This window comes from Ascaphus truei, chromosome 18 (genome assembly GCF_040206685.1).
Source record: "Ascaphus truei isolate aAscTru1 chromosome 18, aAscTru1.hap1, whole genome shotgun sequence".
Lineage (NCBI taxonomy): Eukaryota > Metazoa > Chordata > Amphibia > Anura > Ascaphidae > Ascaphus > Ascaphus truei.
Genome location: NC_134500.1, coordinates 39,048,292 through 39,070,732, shown reverse-complemented (window position 1 = coordinate 39,070,732; position 22,441 = coordinate 39,048,292). Strand labels below are relative to the sequence as shown.

At 43.4% G+C, this 22,441-nt stretch overlaps 1 protein-coding gene across 1 annotated transcript in view; it reads left to right on the top strand.

The window, feature by feature from the left end:
• Window positions 1-22,441, top strand: part of CHRNA5 (cholinergic receptor nicotinic alpha 5 subunit) — a 257,773-nt gene that overhangs the window by 128,801 nt on the left and 106,531 nt on the right. Inside the window, exon 4 of the mRNA XM_075576139.1 lies at window positions 11,026-11,857. Within this exon, the coding sequence (XP_075432254.1) occupies window positions 11,026-11,857 (832 nt within the window). The remainder of the gene's footprint in view (window positions 1-11,025; window positions 11,858-22,441) is intronic.

Below are 22,441 nucleotides of genomic sequence, written 5' to 3'. Positions count from 1 at the left end.
GACACGTATATGCGTTTCAAGAAGTTTCCAATGCGCATGCGCCTAGCTTTTCACCAATTGTGCAGTATCTACTGTAGAAGCCGCTCAGCCAATGATATTGCTTACAGGAGAATCGCTTGACTTTTGAATCGCACTGATATTGATATTTTCAAAATAAAAAAAACAGAATAAAATACGGCAACATTACTCACCATAGAATTTCCCAATCAGCTGGCGCCGGACCACTGCCAGTCCCGTATTCTTGATCATATACATTGACAGATGACAGCGGGACTACTACACCTGTTTTCAGCTGATGTGGCTGGAAATCGGTTAGGTACATGCAAGCTTGCTCGAAACTATACGCGAAATCCGGCTCAGGCTGCAGGTATCCATGCGTGGACAGACAGCGAGGGTTGTCACTGACGGTCGGACCGGTATTGGAAGCTGGTGCTGGTGCATTGCTTGCCAGCGACTGTCGTTTCTTAGTTGGTTTTAACACGACCTTTCGCCTTTTGCCGTCTGCATGATCATAGATACAGGAAAAACCCAGTGATATACACCAATACCCTCCAATAAATTCGGCATCAATACGAAAAAAACATGGATCGCTACATAACTTTTTCCTTATTGCACGCTTCCACACATGAGGAGCTGGGGAAAATTTGTAAAAGTCATAGTTTTCGATAAAATACTGATAAATTTGAACAACTGTTGCCATCTTATCATCTGTTGCATTAATCGCGGCCCATATTAAATAAGCGTACGTTCTGTCGGGTTTTTGGAACACAGGCTGCACTTGCACACTCATGGCGGGATGCTCAGCTCAGGACAATAACCAGACGGGAAACGGTGCTTGTCTTTATTTAATATGAGAAGCCTAAATTGATACATTATTGTAACCTCTTCCTTCAGTCCCAAGGCCAATTTACAATAGACCACTGTGGTATTAAATGAAACACCTGCAAGTCGACACATTACTGAAGCGCATGCGCATTACAATTCATGAATATCTGCCATCTGGCGGACACGCGAAGAATTGCAACGAATTAAATCCGAACCATTCTCAATAAACACATCAACTGCGCATCAACCGCGCATCAACCGCGCATCAACCGCGGCTGTGAATGCAACATGAATGCGGTATGAATGCGGCATGAACGCGGTGAAGTGCGTAGCATTCGAAAAAAATCCCGTACAAATGCGGTGATGTTGGAGAATAAAAGGGGCCGCGACAGTAGTCATCTTTGACGGTAAAATAAGGCTCAAACTCACACGCTGTTGCCTTATGCACTGTACTGTACTAGTGTGCATTATTTTGAGCACTTTTCTTGTTACAGGAATCATGAATTAAGCTTTTTTCCAAGAGCAAATAGTACCAGAGATTGTGGAATACATCACACATGAATTCCCAGATGGTCACCATTTCTACCAGGACAACGATCCCAAGCACACCGCGTCAACAGCGCATATTCTTGCCTGCGTTATCAACTGGGTGAAGACGCCAGCGGAGTAAGTACGGTAACCGTGTCTCATTTTTTCCCACTGTTTACTGTTTATCTCTTGAACTAATTTTTTTCCTTTTTTTCCCCCTCCAATGACAGATCGCCAGACTTCAATCCTATTCAAATGGTCTGGCATCAGCTAAAGGATTATATGCGCAAAGTGGTGAAACCCTCAAAAAAGGATGAGTTGTCAAAAGGCATACTGAGTTTTTGGAACGATGTACTCACTCTGGAACGATGTAATAAATATATCGACCATATTGCGACTGTGTTGCCCATTGTGATACTGTACAACGTAATGGGCATACATCAGGAAGGTAGTATGGTATAGTACTGTAGTATGGTAAGTACAGGCACACCAAATACAGTAGGATACAGGTAAGTATGGCACAAATTGTTTTACAGTATACAGCATGCACTTCACTGCACTAATTTTTTCTTATCAGAGAGAGCTGCACTCCCAATCTTGTTCAAAGTATTTTACAGTAGTCATACAGTAGTTCCAGTATACAGTAGTTTGGCAGTAGTAACTGCATAGTCCAATATGGAGTAGCAATACTGTACACAATGCCATTATATACACTTACTGTAACTGCACTAATTGTTTCTTTCTTTTCACAGAGAGTTGCACTAAAAAGGGACGGGCGGGGGAGGGAGGGTATCATGTGTAAATTGTGTGAACTGTGTATAGTGTATCTACATTACACACATTTACACAACCCCCCCCCTCTCTCAATGAACTACAGAATGCCATGTGTCTATGACGAAGAAGAGAAAGACTAAAAATTTGTATTACTGTTTTTATTATTTTAAATGTGCATTATTCATGTTTATTTGTATTTTTCATTCTTCCATGATTATCCACCGGCCCTCAATTTTCAACTGACAGAAGAACTACAGTACATGTACAAAGAAGATAAAGACTGAATTTTGTATTATTCATGATTATTTGTATTTTTTATTCCGGATAAAAGAAAATAAATATTTCATTACACTCACGATAATCATAATCATTGAACCCCCGAAAGAAAAAGAAAGAATGACAAAATTAGGTAATTTATCAAAAACATGATTCAGATGATGATGGTTTTTTTTTAAAAGGTCTTTTTTTTTTCTTTGAACTTTAAATTCACTTTGAATGTGTGTGTGTGTGGGGATTCTTGAGAAGGCTTTGGGTTTGTGTGTGAAGTGCTTAGGTTTGGGCTACACTACTTACTGTAGTTGCCAGGAAGGGCTTTTCAGATTAACATATTAAATTCCGGAAGGTGTGGATACACATTTCTATTCATTACATTCATCTAAACAGTACAGTACATTGTAAACCTCACAAGTCTACACTAGTTTCTGTAGTTGCCAAGAAGGGCTAATCAGATTAACATATTAAAAGTCGAGAAGGGATTATCACACATGCGAATGCGTTACCCTAAACAAAGCCTCAAAGTGGGGGGGGGGTGGATGAGTCATGAGAATTACACGCAGGCTCAGAGATGTGACACCAGGCTCGGGACGATTAACACCACAAAGCCAACCATTTGAAATTGAATGGTCTGTGAGAGGTGTCGATAAGAAGTTGAAATCCTTGAGCCTTGTGTGTGTGCGTGGGGGGGGGGGGGTAAATCTGCATGAAGGATTAGCTGTTCTGTCATTCAAAGAAATATTTTCAACAGGTCAGAGGTCATCATAATGTTTTGATCCCCACAACCCCAAATAAATAAAAAATCACATAAATAAAGCATGTGCATGACTAGTGTCGTATTAAAAAGCAACAGTACCGATTGAATATCAGAATATCACAAATTTTATGCAGGCACATGTCTGGAAACAAAACAAAAAAAAACAACAAATTAAAAAAAAAAAATTCAGACTTGAACTTCTTAATGAATGTGAAGTTATACACGCATGCGCATTAATAATCAACAGGTCCCAAAAGAATTACACGCAGGCGCAGAGATGTGACACCAGACTCGGTACGATTAAAACCACAAAGCCAACCATTTGAAAATGAATGGTCTGTGTCGATAAGAAGTTGAAATCAAAGCCTTGTGTGTGCGGGGGGGGGGGGGGTAAGGGGGTAAAACTGCATGAAGGATTAGCTGTACTGTCGTTCAAAGAAATATTTTCAACAGGTCATCGTAATGTTTTGATCCCCACAACCCCAAATAAATAAAAATCACATAAATAAAGCATGTGCATGACTAGTGTCGCATTAAAAAGCTACCATACGGATTGAATATCAGAATATCAAGAATTTCTATGCAGGCACATGTCTGGAAACGAAACCAAAAAAAAAACCACAAAAAATTATTAGTATTTTTTTTTCAGATTTGAACTTCTAAATGAATGTAAAGTTATACACGCATGCGCAGAAATGTGACACCAGGCTCTGTACATTATACACGCAGGAATGTGATGACCGGTTCGGAAAGATTGAAGCCAGAAAGCCATCCATTCCAAGGAATGGTGTGGGAGAGGTGTACTATAGACAAGAAGTTGAATTAGTACTTTAGCCTGGTGTTTGCGCGGGGGCCAGACGGAGAGCGCTGTATGCGCCGAAAATGTGATACTGTAACACGCCTATGCGTTTCATTTTACAATTACAGTATTACGCGCGCACACAGACTTGCAGAGAATGTACGGCTGTACTGTGCTGTTGGTTGAGTTGCTATTAGACTTTTAAGACAACAGCTCGCGAACGCCTACATGTGTTTTTAGACGGTATTGCAGTATAGCAGACAGCGCTAAAAATCCGAGCGCTAACATACCGGAAACCACTGCGGAAAAAAAACAAACAGACCGCATCTGGCCGCGGTTGCCAGAGTGATACGGCTACGGCCGCATTAGGATAAAGGCGGCCGCTGCTCTATGGTCCCTGGTAGTCTGATCAACCCTGATCTCTCTATATTTTTCTAGCCCTTTTCTGTATGATTTGACCTGTGTATCTCTTGGCACATTTCACTCTGCTTGCTTTTTGTCGTTACCTTTTGTTTCTTGCCACCTTCCTGTTCCTGCTTTCTGTCTTTCTTGCTTTTCTTTTGTCATTTTTTTTAAATTCAGCCTCCGAGCCTACTGCCTATAGTCCCACTTCTGTTTCCTCCCTTTTATCACTACTGCAAAATGCTATAAAGTGCAGGGATGGTTTTATTTATGTAACCCTCCCTGCCCGGCTGATAATGGAGTCAACAACAAGTGGGTAATAGAGCATCTAAGGGTGCATACCTTAGTCCAGAACGATGGTTCTTGCGGGCTGGGCATGTTCTCAGATGGTAAAAGATGGGTGACAGGAATTTTGGAGTTTTGAACCAAAAATACTTTATTAACATATCCAACACATATAAATCTTCCTCTCATCCCTCGCCGGACCCTTGAGGAGGTACACCGCTTGGTATTAACACAGATTTTCCCTCATCACCCACTTTTCTGGGGCTATGCTATTTCTATTCCTACCTTTAACATGTACCAGACTATTACAGTTTACTGTTCCTGAAGGAAGGTATACCCAGCACCTTGTTGCTATCTCTGGTGTTTGTACTCTCTATTAACTATGTATGTGACTGCACTCTTTATTAACTACCTCTATATTTGTACATCTCTATTAACTTCATCTAGAACTGTACTCTTTTGATGAAGTAATATTGCTGAAATGAATGTACTGTTGATATTACTGAAATGGACTGGGGGGGTCTCTGGAGAAGGTTTGAAGGCGATGTTCTGTTTCCATTTTGTCTGATCTGTTATGTCTTTAGTATCCATTTTGTGTGTAGGAATGTATGTGTGGTATAAATGGGAGTTTCGCTCCTAGGTAGATTTACGACTGTGTCTGTAGTTTACGCCCACATTCCTGGTGTAAGGTTTTTCCTAATTCTGTAGAGAACCATTTTTAAGTCGGTTCTAACCAGTTTTTAATGATCTGGAAGATGATTGGTTTAAGAATTAAGGAGTGGTTAGTATTATCTGCCTGAATTTGAACAAAGGAATCAAAAGGGTATTTAAAAAAAAGCCTGCTTGGGCACACTTTTGGCAGAATGTCTCTTATTGGCTTTTGAAGGTGTATGATCATACTATATTTTACAATAAACTACTCATTATTAACGACCCGTGTTTGTGAGTTTGCGAGCAATGACACTATAATAGCTATCTCTACTGGAAGTTACCTGTTTCACCCTATTCCTGACCTTGTTACCAGGAGTGTATATAACTAGTTGTATATCCCCACACCTATCCTTCTTACGAGGGATGTCTTTCTCTATTTGTCTCTCTCCACTAACGTCCTAGATACCAGGGATGTCTCTTTCTATTTGTCTCTTTTACCTCCTGTCCTAGTTATCAGGGATGTCTCTAACTATATGTCTTTTCTACCTCCTGTCCTAGTTACCAGGGACATTTCTAACTATATGTCTCTTCTGTGTTACTAACTGGTGAATCTTTATTTTATTACAGACATCCCTGTTCAGGGGATCCTGAGTTTTACCTCTTTTTAATAACTGGTACAATGGTTTCCTGTATACCTAGAGCACCTGCCTCTCACTAGGAAACAATGGTTTCTATCATCCCACATGTTATATAACCATAACTATTTAACTATACTTATTTAACTGTATCTATTTACCTATACATATTTAACTACATACAGTGAGCCCTCAGTCCCTTCTCAAGAGCTCTTCCCTCCCCCACAAATCCCTCAAAAAGCGTGTGGCTACCACCCACTCAGTGATTGGTCTACCCTTGTTCTTAACTCTGCCTAGTACCCAAACAGAGGGAGGAGGTTTTACTTATATCAGGGGAGAGCTGCAAGATCTTTATATATTTTCCAAGCAGGAAGCGTAAATTTGATTTTTGGTTTGATTTTGACTAGGAATGCTTATGTCTATTTGGTCTTGTGGTTTGGAATAACCCAGAGAGCAAGTGTTTCTGGGTTCCAGTTTTGTGGATGCTGACCCTTATCCTGTTTGTTTTGTAAGCTCCTCAGGGCAGGGACTCCTCTTCCGAAATGTTACTTTTATGTCTAAAGCACTTATTCCCATGATCTGTTATTTATATTATCTGTTATTTATTTGATTACCACATGTATTACTACTGTGAAGCGCTATGTACACTAATGGCGCTATATAAATAAAGACATACAATACAATACAATAGGCATTTAACAAAACAATACCGCCCATCCTTTGTATTTACAGTAGGTGTGACTTAAGGGGCTGTACAGTATACTGAGTCTAAAGGAATCCCACAGGTAAGGGACAGGGAGTGGAAAAATATTTGAGGTGTGAGAACACTAGAGGTAGAAGTAGTGGAAGGGAGACAATTATAAGCATAATGCAGGAGAAATCAAAGCTGATATGTAAGGAGAAGCAAACAAGCAGAGAGCTTTGTAGGAAGGCAAACTTTGTATCAGATATGGAACTTGATGGGAAGTCAGGAGAGGGATTTAAGGCGGAGATGAGCAGACATGGTTATGGGAAAAAATGAAATTATCTTTGAATTCTAGATTGCAAAGGAGACATTTGTATGGTAGGGAGACCGACCTGTTAGTAGTAAATTACATGAATGTAGATGTGAGAGAATAAGGGCATGCAGTAGAGTACCACAATAATGTGGAGATCTTTGCAATGTTATGGGAGAGAAGCAACAGGTAAGACCATGAATCTAAATAGTGAAATAGAGAGGGAATCAAATGTCACACTTAGGCATTGTGCTTTGGTAACAGAATGAATGGTGGTTCCAGTTACTGGGATTGGAAAAAGGGGCCATTGAGCTCAGTTTAGGAGGAAATAAGAGGAGCTCAGTTTTAGACATATTACGTTAGAGGTGTCAGAGTGCTATCCAGTAGCATATTTAGCATAGGTTGAACTTGATGGATGTACTACATGTCTTTTTTCAGTCTCATCTACTATGTAACTAAAATGTAATGAAACCCTGGGAACATAGTACAACAGAAATATAAATAGCTATATACAGCCATACATACTGTCCCGGCAAGCTTTATTCTAAAGCTTACCGGGTGCATAGCAGGCTAGCCGCGGGTCTATTATCCGTTTAAAAAGGAGTGTCCCGCGTGGCGGCCGCTTCAATAGATAAGCGCTAATGGCGCTTACAATTGAAAGCACCCGAGGCGCGGGAAAACCAGCCGATTTTCGGCTGAAGACAGCCGCACGCCGCCCGCGCTATTTTTAAAATGCGGGGGCAGCCGCATTAGATTTAGCCCGGCCGGGACAGTAAATATGCAAAGTCTTTTAGAATACATGCTGCCAGCATCAGGGACATAATGAAATGCACTGTACTGTATAACCAGCGAAAATTCATTAACAATTGAAAACCAACCCACATAGATCTAATGCTACAGATAATCCCCAAAAGATGTGACAACCTAAATTATATTACGAAAATATGTATCCCCCTCCCCCCTCCCCCACTCTACTTACCCCCCCCAACCCTGGAGGCTCACTCCCCCCCCTCACCCGACACCCTATACCCCCCCTCCCTCCCCATAAACTCCCCACACCCCCCTCTCCTCCTTCACACACACCCCTCCCCCTCCCCCCCCTCTGGACAACTGATCCATACTTCCATAAAAATGCTCCACAAAGGTTACTATGACCAATACTGAAGGGATGTTAGAAATTACAACTATAAAAATGTATTGCAATACTAAGATGAGTTCTCTCCCTTCCCCCTCCCATTGTACTCACCACCACCACCCCCTCCCCTACCCTACCTCCCCCACCCCTCCCCCCCTCCCTATTATTATCAAATTATATAGCAAAATACTTGCAAATTGATTAAACCCTATCTTACCGAGACTAATCAACATTGATCAGGTAGGATTTGTCGCGGGCAGGCAAGTCTCAGACAATACTCGGAAGATAATTAATATTATTGACCATGTTCACCTCACAGGCACCAAAGCACTCCTGTTAAGCCTGGACGCAGAGAAGGCGTTCGATAGAATAAACTGGCAATTCCTGGACCAGACTATGCGCAAATTTGGCTTTAAAGACGCATACTTAGAGGGGGTCATAGACTATATCAAAACCCGTCAGCTACAGTAAAATTACCAGGGGGCAATAACCAGAGATTCGAGATCACAAATGGAACTCGACAGGGATGCCCTCTATCTCCTCTCCTCTTTGCGCTAACGATCGAACCACTAGCATCGGCAATTCGGCTCAATACAGACATCCAAGGAATAGAAATCGGTCAAAGGCAGCATAAAATATCCCTATTCGCAGATGATGTCATCCTAACCTTGTCAAAACCCCAGATCTCCCTACCCAACCTTCAAAAAGAACTCCGGGATTTCGGAAAAATCTCAGGATATAAAATAAATAGCGATAAATCAGAAGCCCTGAACTTAAGCCTGCCAGAGCCAGAGGTGAAACTCCTCAAACTAAACTTTAATTATCGTTGGATCTCCTCTTGTATCAAATACTTGGGAGTTAAGATATCGAGGACCTACCAATCTTTATACCAACATAACTACCCGGCCCTATTCCAAAAAATCAAACAAGTTCTAGAAAAATGGGGAGCATATCAGATATCATGGATCGGGAGAATGATCTCGGTTAAAATGAATATACTCCCTAGATTACTTTACTACTTCCAGAGTCTCCCGGTCCACATCCCTGGCTCAGAATTGAAAAATATCCAAAAACTAATCTTCTACTTTATTTGGCAAGGAAAAAAACCAAGAGTTTCTAGAACAGTTCTCTTGGCCTCAAGGGGGAGAGGAGGAATGGGAGTTCCAGACATCACAAGATACTACCTGGCTGCACAACTGAGACAGGTAGTAGTCTGGAATGCCAACCCAAACCAATATTGCTGGCTAGACATAGAAACTCAATATGCCGGGACGCCTTCGCTGCCGGCTTGCCTTTGGTCCCTAAGCAAGGAGGACATGCAGAATAACAAATTCAAATTAGGCCCGATGATACACACATGGGAGACCTGGACGAAATGCAAATTCAAATTTAAGCCCACAACATCTCACTCTCAACTTACACCAATTCACAAAAACCCGAAATTCCCACCTGGCTGTGAGCCCAGACAATTCGACGAATTCAAAACCAAAAATATGAGTGCAATTGCCGACCTCTTGAGCTTCGGGAAGTTCCTGAGCTTCCAAAACTTACGATCTAAATACTAAATACAGTAGTAGGGCTGAATGTGTTCAAATACCTACAAATTCGGCATTTTATTCAAACTTTAACCCCAACGTTGGAATTTCCCCCTCTCACTAGCTTCGAGCGGCTCTGTCGTGAGACTGCCCATAAGAAAGGTCTTATATCACAAATTTGCTCAGAAATGGAGAGAGCTATGGATCCCCCTACGCATGACTATATGCTGCATTGGGCAGCAGAATTGGAAATAGATATAGACTGAGAGGACTGGGAAAGTATTTGGGAAAATGCTTCAGGAACTTCAATCTGTACCACAATCAAAGAAAACATATACAAAATACTGTTTCGCTGGTGTCTTACCCCAGTTCGAATAAATCAAATCTACCCTCTGGCTTCCGATCCATGCTGGAGAGGCTGCGGTCAAAAGGGGGACATGGCCCACATCTGGTGGACCTGTCCGGAAATTCAGAAGTACTGGGAAACTATACAAAAATTAATAAAAGAGGTCACAGACCTCACAATACCCATTTACCCGCTGACCTACCTGCTGGCCAGACCCATAGAAGTGCTGGATCGACCAACAGGCAAATTAGTCTCCTTTATCCTCACAGCGGCTAGGTGTGCGGTGGCAGCCGCCTGGAAGAAGGTGTCTCCCCCCTCCAAACAGACAGTCAAAAAAAGGGTGCAAGAGGTGATGGAAATGGAAAGACTATCAGCCTTCCTGAAAAGGTCCACCACCTCTTTCAACAATACCTGGGACTCATGGCTAATGTATATGCTCCCTCAACGCCGACATGCCCCATAGTAATAATAAATAAAGACCCAAACTAAGGCACTCAAAGAACAGGGAGCCAAATCCCCCCACCCCATATCTCAACCCCCCTCACCCCCTACCCCCCCCCCCCCCCTCTATCACTCTCTCTCCCCTTTTCTGTTTCTTAACCCGCGCTACCCCGACAGAACCCTGAGGGTCAGGGGAACGTTGGGACTTTCTCCCCCACCTCAGACAAAAGTTAGAAAACTTGTATTAGGCCAATATGTTGACAAATATTCAAAAAGCTGTAAATGTTATAAATGCCTAATAAAAAAATTTGAAACAAAAAACAATTGAAAACCAAATTGTACTATTCTGTCTTTAAGCATGCTTTTTTGATGTCTGCCAATTTTGTCGTATTTCCATACAAAGAACTTTCACTTACTGCAAGTGTTCACCTCTCCCAAGCTAGCGTAATTATGTATGTAAAATTGTTATGAATATAACTAACAGGGCTGTTCACTTTATCTGACCAAATGGAATCTTTATCACTGTACATGTTGTAAATGCTATACAGTATTAGACTTGCAGTGCATATATCTAATACAATCCTGAATTGGTAGTATATCTAAATCATTTATGCCTTCTACATGCAACTTTCTTTTATTTGTAGTGCTGATGGACGTTTTGAAGGATCTGTTACAAAAGCTGTGGTGAAATATGACGGCACCATTAATTGGACTCCACCAGCAAATTATAAAAGTTCATGTACCATAGATGTTACATTTTTTCCTTTTGACCTACAAAATTGTTCTATGAAGTTTGGCTCTTGGACTTATGAGGGATTGCAAGTTGATATCATTCTTGAAGATTACGATGTAGACAAGAGAGATTTCTTTGACAATGGAGAATGGGAAATCGTAACTGCTACCGGAACTAAAGGAAATCGAACAGATGGTTGCTGCTGGTATCCATTTATTACTTATTCATTCATCATAAAACGTTTGCCTCTTTTTTACACACTTTTTCTAATTATTCCTTGCATAGGGCTTTCTTTCTTAACAATACTTGTATTTTATCTTCCTTCGAATGGGGGGGAAAAGATTTCTCTTTGTACCTCTGTACTTGTATCTTTAACTGTTTTTCTCCTTGTGATTGAAGAAATTATACCATCATCGTCTAAGGTCATACCGCTTATTGGAGAATACTTGGTATTTACCATGATATTTGTGACTTTATCAATTGTTATAACAGTTTTTGCCATAAATATTCATAACCGTTCTTCTGCAACACATAATGCTATGGCACCCTGGGTACGTAAGATATTTCTTCAGAAACTTCCCAAATTACTATGTATGAGAAGTCATGTTGATAGATACTTTACCAGAAAAGAAGAAACAGGAATAGTGAATGGACCAGAGTCATCTAGAAATACTTTGGAGGCAGCTTTGGATTCCATCCGTTATATAACCAGACATGTCATAAAGGAACATGAAGTTCGTGAGGTATGTGTGTGTTACATCTATTAAAACTAGAGCAAAGTAGAAGGCAACTGTAACCATTGTGCATATTAACATTGCTAGAATAAATGGTAAAGACAAATGTATAATTTATTGTACTGTATTGTATGAGTGACCAAAGTTTACTAAAGTGGTTAGATAGACAATTCTAGAAAACATTCTTTATCAAATCAAAAATTTAAGTTTATTTAATTAAATTAGTCCTTATTCCCTCCAGATATGTTACAGTATCTGCTGGACTCACTGAACTTTGAAAATATATACTGTATGTTACTGAAAAGAGTCTATACTGCAGTCCTATCATGACTATTGAGAAGAATATTTATTTTCAAAGATTGCGATTGGTTTTACAGTTTCTTAACCAAACTGAAATTATCCGTTACAAAAAAAGATGTGGTGCCATACTAAAGACAATACCGCCATCTAAGTAGCACATACTTACAAACTTGTGATGAACTACACCAGAAATATTGTCTCCACTACGATAGAGTTATTGGAGTCTTTCTGAGTGCTGTCTATTGATGTTTGGAAGAGAATTAGACAGTCGATGGTGGTCACATATTGTTCTTACATTTATTTATATACTAGCTGATATACCCGGCGTTGCCCGGGATTTAATTTTCCTGCTCCCCCTCGCTTTCCGATCCCCCCCTTCCCAGCTGCACCCCGCCCCCACGTTCACATGTCCGATTCCCCCCCCCTTTCACAGCTCCATTTCTCCCCCCCCCTTTCAAAGCTGTGATTTCCCCCCCTTCACATCTCCAATTCCCCTCCTGCCACCGCCTTCATAGTTCGGCAGCGGCTGGTCACGGAGGGGGGCGGCCGGGATTCTCCCCCCTTGACAAATAGCCGGCGGCTCCCTGGGTGGGCAGGAGGGTTGTAATCCCCCCCTTCAGAGCTTAGCAGCGGTGGGTCACCTGTGGTTAGTGATTTCTTCCCAACCCCCACTTTAGAGCTCGGCAGTAGTGGCTCACTGGAGGGTGGGAGGGTTGTGATTCCCCCCACCTTAAAAGCTGTCCAGTGGCAGATCACTGGGGAGCAGGTGGGAGGGTTGTGATTTCCCCCCCATCCGTTGTGCGGTGGCACGCTGCAGGTATCTCTGCGGTGGCTGACTTTGGGTGCGGTGTGTGACAGGGGGTGTGGGTGCTGCTGACATACTGTGGGGCGGGGTGTCTGCTGCGGTGGTGGGCGGGAGCAGGGTCGTCAACAGAAAGCATGGAGCCCGGGACAAATGAAAGGAGCAGGGCAACCCTCCCACCCTCACCCCCCCCCCCACCAACCCATAGTGCACCTACCAGGGTAAAATATTTTTTAGCGGACAACTTTAACGTAACTGTTTTTTTATTGTCATACAGAAAAAAAGATTACAATGCAACATGTTTATTTTTATATTTACCACAAAAGACAGGTGATTGAGTGGGTGACAGTGACTTGACAGTGGGTGGGTGACTGAGTTAGTGGGTGACTGAGTGAGTGGGTGACTGAGTGAGTGGGTGACTGAGCAAGTGGGTGAGTGGGTGGGTGACTGAGTGAGTGGGTGGCTGACTGAGTGGGTGGGTGACTGAGTGGCTGGGTGACTGAGTAGATGAGTGACTGAGTGGGTGGGTGACAGAGTGACTGGGTGGGTGACTGAGTGATTGAGTGAGTGGGTGGGTGACTGAGTGGGTGGGTGACTGAGTGGGTGAGTGACTGAGTGGGTGGGTGGGTGACTGAGTCACTGAGCGAGTGGTTGGGTGACTGAGTGGGTGGGTGACTGAGTGACTGGGTGGGTGACTGAGTCACTGAGTGAGTGGTTGGGTGACTGAGTGACTGGGTGGGTGAATGAGTGGGTGGGTGACTGAGTGGGTGGATGACTGAGTGTGTGAGTGACTGAGTGGGTGGGTGACTGAGTGACTGAGTGGGTGGGTGACTGAGTGAGTGGGTGACTTAGTGACTGAGTGGGTGGGTGACTGAGTGACTGAGTGGGTGGGTGACTGAGTGGGTGGGTGACTGAGTGACTGGGTGGGTGACTGAGTGGGTGGGTGACTGAGTGGGTGGGTGAGTGAGTGGGTGACTGAGTGAGTGGGTGGGTGAGTGAGTGGGTGACTGAGTGAGTGTGTGACTGAGCAAGTGGGTGACTGAGTGAATGCATGGGTGAGTGGGTGGGTGACTGAGTGAGTGGGTGGGTGACTGAGTGGGTGAGTGACTGAGTGGGTGAGTGACTGAGTGGGTGGATGACTGAGTGACTGAGTGAGTAACTGAGTGAGTGGGTGGGTGACTGAGTGGGTGGGTGACTGAGTGGGTGGGTGACTGAGTGACTGAGTGGGTGGGTGACTGAGTGACTGAGTGGGTGAGTGACTTGGTGGGTGACTTAGTCACTGAGTGAGTGGGTGGGTGACTGAGTGGGTGGGTGACTGAGTGGGTGGGTGACTGAGTGACTGAGTGGGTGGGTGACTGAGTGGGTGGGCGGGTGACTGAGTGGGTGGGTGACTGAGTGACTGAAAGGGTGGGTGACTGAGTGAGTGGGTGACAGAGTGGGTGGGTGACTGAGTGACTGAGGGGGTGGGTGACTGAGTGACTGAGTGGGTGGGTGACTGAGTGACTGGGTGGGTGACTGAGTCACTGAGTGAGTGGGTGGATGACTGAATGGGTGGGTGACTGAGTGAGTGGGTGACTGAGTGGGTGGGTGACTGAGTGACTGAGTGGGTGGGTGACTGAGTGTGTGGGTGACTGAGTGACTGAGTGTGTGGGTGACTGAGTAACTGAGTGGGTGGGTGACTGAGTGACTGAGTGGGTGGGTGACTGAGTGTGTGGGTGACTGAGTGACTGAGTGTGTGGGTGACTGAGTAACTGAGTGGGTGGGTGACAGAGTGAGTGGGTGACAGAGTGAGTGGGTGACAGAGTGGGTGGGTGACTGAGTGGGTGGGTGACTGAGTGGGTGGGTGACTGAGTGGGTGGGTGGGTGGGTGACTGGGTGGGTGATTAAGTGACAGGGTGGGTGACTGAGTGCCTGGGTGGGTGACTGAGTTGGTGGGTGACTGAGTGGGTGGATGATTGAGTGGGTGGGTGACTGAGTTTGTGGGTGACTGAGTGACTGAGTGGGTGGGTGACTGAGTGGGTGGGTGACTGAGTGGGTGGGTGACTGAGTTGGTGGGTGACTGAGTGGGTGGATGACTGAGTGGGTGGGTAACTGAGTTTGTGGGTGACTGAGTGGGTGGGTGACTGAGTGTGTGGGTAACTGAGTGGGTGGGTGGGTGACTGAGTGGGTGACTGGGTGGGTGACTGAGTGGGTGAGTGGGTGACTGAAAGGGGGAAGGGAGGTGAAGGTGGGGGAGAGAGGAAGGGGGGGAGAGAGGTGAAGGTGGGGGGTGAGGGAGGTGAAGGGGGGGAGAGAGGTGAAGGGGGGGAGAGAGGTGAAGGGGGGGAGAGAGGTGAAGGGGCGGGGAGAGAGGTGAAGGGGGGGAGAGAGGTGAAGGGTTGTGGAGAGAGAGGTGAAGGTGACTGTGGGAGATGAAGGGGGGATAAAGGGAAGTGACAATATATCCGGCGTCTGCTTGCTCCCCTGTCCGTTCCCCCCGCTGTCTCTCACGGTTGTCTGTTTGCTCACCACCCCGCCCCCCATCAGTGGAACCTTCCGTGTGCTGGTGCAGGCGGAGGCGCATGCACGCAGTGGCCGTTCCCTCCCCCGTCCGGCTGCTCCCCCGTGGATCTGAGGTGGGAGGCAGCGTGTCTGCAATTGTTGTGCCTGCTCCCCCTCCCGACTGTCCACTCCCCTGCTTGGTCTGGTTTGGCCGGTTCCCCGCTGACTGTAGTGGCCAGGGTGGGAGGCGGCGGGAGGCACAGATGGTGTGAGGTAAGGCGGGAAGGAAGGCCCCGGCGGCAGGGCTGTGATCGGGGAGGCGCAGGGGTTTGAGGCCCAGGCGGCAGGGGTGTCAGCAGGAAGGGGAGGCGCAGGGGTTTGAGGCCCCGGCAGCGGCAGGAGTGTCAGCGGGGAGGGGACGCTGTAGGTGCAGGGGTGTGAGGCGGCGGTTTAGTTACTTACCTGGGCAGGAGGTGGCAGCGGCTTTTGCACATCGTGTGGTAGTGTGTGTGTGTGTGTGTGTGTGTGTGTGTGTGTGTGTGTGTGTGTGTGTGTGTGTGTGTGTGTGTGTGTGTGTGTGTGTGTGTGTGTGTGTGTGTGTGTGTGTGTGTGTGTGTGTGTGTGTGTCACTGTTAGAAAATAGAAAAATCCAGGGCAACTTCGGATTTCTTTAGAAAAATTTATTACAGCTCAAAAACAGTGTTTTTGAGCTGTAATAAAATTTACTAAAGAAATCTGAAGTTGCCCTGGATCTTTCTATTTTCTACAATGTTGGATGTTCCAGGCAGATATCCCTGAACCAGGAGCACCGGTATCAGCAAGTATTTCGATTGTTTTTTTATGGTGTGCAGCTTTTCTTGTGATATTGTGTCACTGTTAGACCACACCGGCCAATGAGAGGTGTGCGGGGGCGGGCGGGCCAAGGGAGCCATCTCATTGGCCTGAGGCGGAGTGACGGACCAAAGGTCCAATGTGATTGCCCCTAGACACAGGGACATACAATGTTTTCAAAAATATATTTATAGATATCTTAAGAAGATACTGTTGTAGTTTAGAAAAATTGTGGTCTGTGTAACATCTATACAGGAATTACTCATCAGTCCTTGTTATCACAAAATGCAGAAATGAATTACAGTATACAGTATGTGATTAAAGAAATACCGTATTGGCCCGAATATAGTACAACCTCGCACATAATATGACCCTAAAGTTTTGAAGGTGATCTACATGAAAAATAAACGGGTTAGGCTGTGCATATAATACGAGTACTGTTTTCGGAAGGACATTTTTAGGAAAAAAACATAGCACTATATTCAGACCAATATGATAGTAATCTGTGTAGCTATGCCAATTACACTTTCTGGTTTGTATTTCGGAGATCACGCTAGAGAACCTGAACAATAAAGTTTGATATAGTTGTGCCTTGCAAAAGAATAAGTGATGGTTTATATTAAAGTCTCCTGCTGCAAAACTGGAGAAAAAACGGATTGCACCTCAATGAAGAGGGATCTTCTGTGCTAGGGGGGAGAATGCTAAAAAGGATGGAAGAGATTTTAAACTAGGATTGAGGGGGGAGGGGAATGAAACAGATAATGAAGTAAATGGAATAGAGGAGGATACAAGGTGGTATGGAGGTAGAATGTGGGCAAGTGCGAGTTTGACAAGCAGTGGGACACCCATAGTAAATACATATAATACTAGAAAACTTCTAAAGACTAAACCAAGTGGGCACAGAAAGGAAGGAGTAGATAAGATAATAGTACAGGCTGAAAAAAAACTTAAATGCATGCTTGCTAATGCAAGAAGTCTGACAGATAAAATGGGGGAGCTTGAATTAATAGCTGCAATGGAGCAGTATGATATCATAGGCATTACTGAAACATGGTGGGATGAAACGCATGACTGGACAGTTAATTTAGAGGGTTATTCTCTTTTTCGGAAGGATCGAACAAATAGAAGGGGAGGTGGAGTATGTTTATGTTAAACCGGATCTAAAACCTATTATAAGGGATGATGTCTATGAAGGGAATGATGAAAATGTAGAGACTTTGTGGATAGAAATTAGCAGTGGAGGTAAAAGTATTAAGAAAATGTTTGTGGGAATATGCTACAAACCACCAACTATCTGTGAGATTGAGGAAGCTAAAATACTTTTGCAAATGGAAAAGGTATCAAAACTGGGTCATGTCAGACATAGACTGGGGCAATGAGATTAGTGTTACAACAAAAAGAAACAGGTTTTTGGGGGTGCTTAAACACAATTATATGAACCAAATTATAGAGGAACCAACCAGGAGAGGGGCAGTACTGGATTTGGTCATATCAAACAATGTAGAAGTAATAACAAATATTGAAGTCCTGGAACATTTGGGTAACAGTGATCATAACACGGTCTCATTTGAAATAAATTATCAAAAAACAGATTTCTTGGGTTCAACAAAGACCTTAAACTTTAGAAAAGCAGATTTTAATAAACTGAGGTCTAATCTAGTAGAATACAATGGGATGATGTTTTTTCAGGGAAAAATGCAGAAGATAAATGGGCAGTCTTTAAAACATTGTTAGAAAAGCACACTTATCAGTCCTTGGGTAATAAGTATAAAAGAAATAAGTCAAAACCAATGTGGCTAAATAAACGGGTAGGGGAGGAAATGGACAAGAAGAGGAAGGCGTTTAGATTCTTTAAGTCAGAAGGGACAGAGACATCGTATCAGAATTATAAGGAATGTAATAAAAATTGCAGAAGGGCAATCAAATTAGCAAAAATGGCTAATGAAAAAAGGATTGCAATAGAAAGTAAGATCAACCCTAAAAAGTTCTTTAAGTACCTTAATAACAAAAAAAAAGAGAAAATAAATGTTAGGACCCTTTCAGTGTGAGATGGGTAGGCAGATTATTGGAGATAAGGAAAAAGCTGAGGTATTAAACAAATTCTTTGCCTCTGTGTTTACCAGGGAAGAATCAAGTTAAATCGTAATGCCGCAGGAGGAAGCCACAACCTCCATATTAATGAACATTTGGTTAACTGAGGAAGAAGTTCATAAGCGACTTGAAAAAATGAAAGTAAATAAGGCACCTGGCCCTGATGGCATACATCTAAGAGTTCTCAAGGAGTTAAGCTCAATAATAGCCAAACCATTATATTTAATATTGAAGGACTCCATTTCCACAGGCTCAGTACCACAAGATTGGCGTAAAGCAGATGTTATGCCTATATTTGAAAAGGGAGCTAGATCACAACCGGGAAATTACAAACCTGTAAGCCTGACTTCAATAGTAGGGAAACTACTTGAAGGTTTAATACGGGATAATATTCAGGAATACCCAATGGAAAACAAAATTATTATTAATAGTGATCATGAATTTATGAAGGATAGATCTTGCCAAACTAACCTTATTTGTTTCTTTGAGGAGGTAAGTAGGAATTTAGACCAGGGTAATGCAGTTGATGTGGTCTACTTAGATTTTGCAAAGGCTTTTGATACTGTTTCACACAAGAGGTTGGTGTACAAAATAAAGAAAATTGGACTCAATAATAATATATGCACCTGGATTGAAAACTGGTTAAAGGACAGACAACAGAGGGTTGTCATAAATGGAACTTTTTCAGGTTGGGCTAAAGTCGTGAGTAGAGTACCTCAAGGATCGGTACTGGGACCCCTGCTTTTTAACATGTTTATTAATGACCTCGAGGTTGGGATCGAGAGCAAAGTCTCCATCTTTGCTGATGATACTAAATTGTGTAAGGTAATAGAATCAGAGCAGGGTGTAATTTCTCTTCAGAAGGACTTGGAGAGACTGGAAACGTTGGGCAGGAAAATGGCAGATGAGGTTTAATACAGATAAATGTAAGGTTATGCATTTGGGATGCAAGAATAAAAAGGCAACTTACAAATTAAATGGAGATATATTGGTGGAATACTTGATGGAGAAGGATTTAGGAGTGCTTGTAGACTGCAGGCTTAGCCTGCCCAATGTCATGCAGTAACTGCAAAGGCAAACAAGATCTTATCTTGCATCAAACGGGCAATGGATGGAAGGGAAGTAAACATAATCATGCCCCTTTACAAAGCACTAGTAAGACCACACCTTGAATATGGAGTACAATTTTGGGCACCAATCCTAAGAAAAGACATTATGGAACTAGAGAGAGTGCAGAGAAGAGCCACCAAATTAATAAAGGGGGTGGACAATCTAATTTATGAGGAGAGGCTAGCTAAATTAGATTTATTTACATTAGAAAAGAGGCGTCTAAGAGGGGATATGATAACTATATACAAATATATTCGGGGACAATACAAGGAGTTTTCAAAAGAACTATTCTTCCCAAGGGCAGTACTAAGGACTCAGGGCCATCCCTTAAGGTTGGAGGAAAGGAAATTTCACCAGCAACAAAGGAAAGGGTTCTTTACAGTAAGGGCAGTTAAAATGTGGAATTCATTACCCATGGAGACTGTGATGGCAGATACAATAGATTTGTTCAAAAAAAGGTTGGACATCTTTTTACATGGGAAAGGTATACAGGGATATACCAAATATGTATACATGGGAAGGATTTTGATCCAGGGATTAATCCGATTGCCAATTCTTGGAGTCAGGAAGGAATTAATTTTTCCCCTAATGGGGTTTTTTGTTTGCCTTCCTCTGGATCAATAAGTAAGTATAGATATAGGATAAAAGTATCTGTTGTCTAAATTTAGCATAGGTTGAACTTGATGGACCTACGTCTTTTTTCAACCTCATGTACTATGTAACATTGTACCAGATTTTTCAAAGATTAAGCTTCGATGGCAAAAAATGGGATCTTTTGGCTTTAATAATATTAGTGCAGATTTTTTTCCTCAATCTTTCCTTGTTTTTGCATCCTGTAGACTTTGATACATAGCTCTCATTGTGCTCTGTGAGATTTCAAGTAGCCGGCACGTGACATTCTCCAAGTCTGATATGGATACTATCGGATAAATAGCAGTACAGTATCTACCTGTGATACTTCTTATCAAAATAGTAAATCCTGGCCTAGAATTATATAACACCTTTAAATGGACAGTTTGAATGCATAATACAATTTAGTGGCCAGGGTAAAATGGGGTTTAATATACTGTATTTTTGTGTGTTAACAAATGATTTTGCAACTCAAAATACCAGGATATTATTTAATGTATGCATTTAGTTAGTCAGGTGCACAACTTGAAGGTAATCACAAATCTCCCACTACATTTTTTTTTATTTCATTTGCATGCTCTGCCACACCAACTTCTTCATGACTGTATATATAAATTAATTGAAACAATTTTGATTAAATTACAGATGCAGCAGACGTTATTGTACCCATTAATGCATTAAGAGATTAGGGATTGTTAGATATGTTTGCATTGCTTTTGGCCACATTTTGATTCTTTGGGGCCTATTCAGGTACAGTAGCTTCAATAAGATCACTGCTACATCCAGATCCAGAGTGGAATTGAAAAGGGACAACTCACTGGTGCAATATTCCTAGATTTTGCAAAGGCTTCTGATACTGTTGATCATATTATCTTGTTAAACCAACTCTAGTGCTCTGGAAAAGGTAAGTATGCTTTAAACTGGTTTCATTCCTACCTATCAGGCTTATCCCAACATGTGTCTATCTTGGGCACTAACTCCAACCCCCTGGATATCACCTGTGGTGTCCCGCAAAGGCTCTGTTCAGGGGCCCTGTGACAGAGTGAAGTCAACTCCTATCAGTTACGCCTGGGAGACATATGTCTGAGTGCTTCATCCAGCACTCATAAGGGTTAACTCAGGTGGAAGTTAGGAAATCAGAACTCTTTAACTGACACCTGAGAGCCAGCAAGGTAGATAAGGATCATGTGACTGGCAGTAGCAGCCAGAGAGAGAGAGAGAAGCACACTGCTGCGTGAGCCCTTAGCCAGAGGGATTTCACCAAAGACTACTTCAACTAAAGTAAGGATTATTCATTTGTTTACTGACTGCTTAAAGTACCCTTATGGTTTGGTTCTGGTTTAGCCAGCCAGCCTCCTAGATAGGTCTGCTGTGTTATTAGTCAGTTTTTCTCCCAAAATGGAGCAGGATTTATTTTGTTAAAGGGACAGTGTACCCGCATGTTATGTTACTGTGGAGAAATAAAGCCACTGAACGTTTTTATTTATCCTGAAACTATATGTGTGGACTGTTCCCTGACCTCGACTACAGGCCGTCCTGACACAGGTGGTGTCAGAAGTGGGATGTCGGACGGCCCCTGTATCTGAAGGGCCACACACAAAAAAAAAAAATGGAGACATTTTTTTCTCAGTTCCTTGAGCAACAGCTCCAGCTAGCAGAGAAGCAAGCAGAGCGACAAGCCCAGCAAGATGAGCGACAAGCCCAGAAAGATGAGCAACAGGCCCGGCGAGAGGAAAAGCTACTCCAACTGCTGGTCGAAGGCCCAACCCCAGGCAGACCAGGGATTCCAAATAACCCACCGGTGATGCTGCCTAAAAGGAAGCCAAACGAAGACCCAGAGGCATTTCTCCTCACTTTTGAAAGGGTAACCATGGCCCACGGCTGGATAGTTGATCGCTGGGTAACGACTCTGGCTCCACTCCTCATAGGGGAAGCTCAGGCAGCCTACCAGGCTCTTCCAGCGGACGAGGCCATGGACTATCAGAAACTAAAGGCTGCTATTCTGGATCGCCTAGGCCTCATGCCAGAGACCTACCGACAGCGGTTCCGGACAGTCAAATATTCAATCCGAGACAGACCCCGGGTCGTAGCCCACCGCTTAGTAGACTTATGTGCCAGGTGGATATAACCAGATAAACATGACAAGGCAGAGATCCTTGAACAGTTTGTGCTCGAGCAGTTCATACAGATACTGCCCCCCTCCTCCCGCTCCTGGGTAAAAAGACACGCTGCATTTTCCCTGGATTCAGCGGTCCGCTTGGTGGAAAACTTCCTGGGCGACGACACCCAACAGGATAGCTGGGAACGGCCGGTGCAAACACCAGTTGCTTCCGGTGATACTAGAGGCA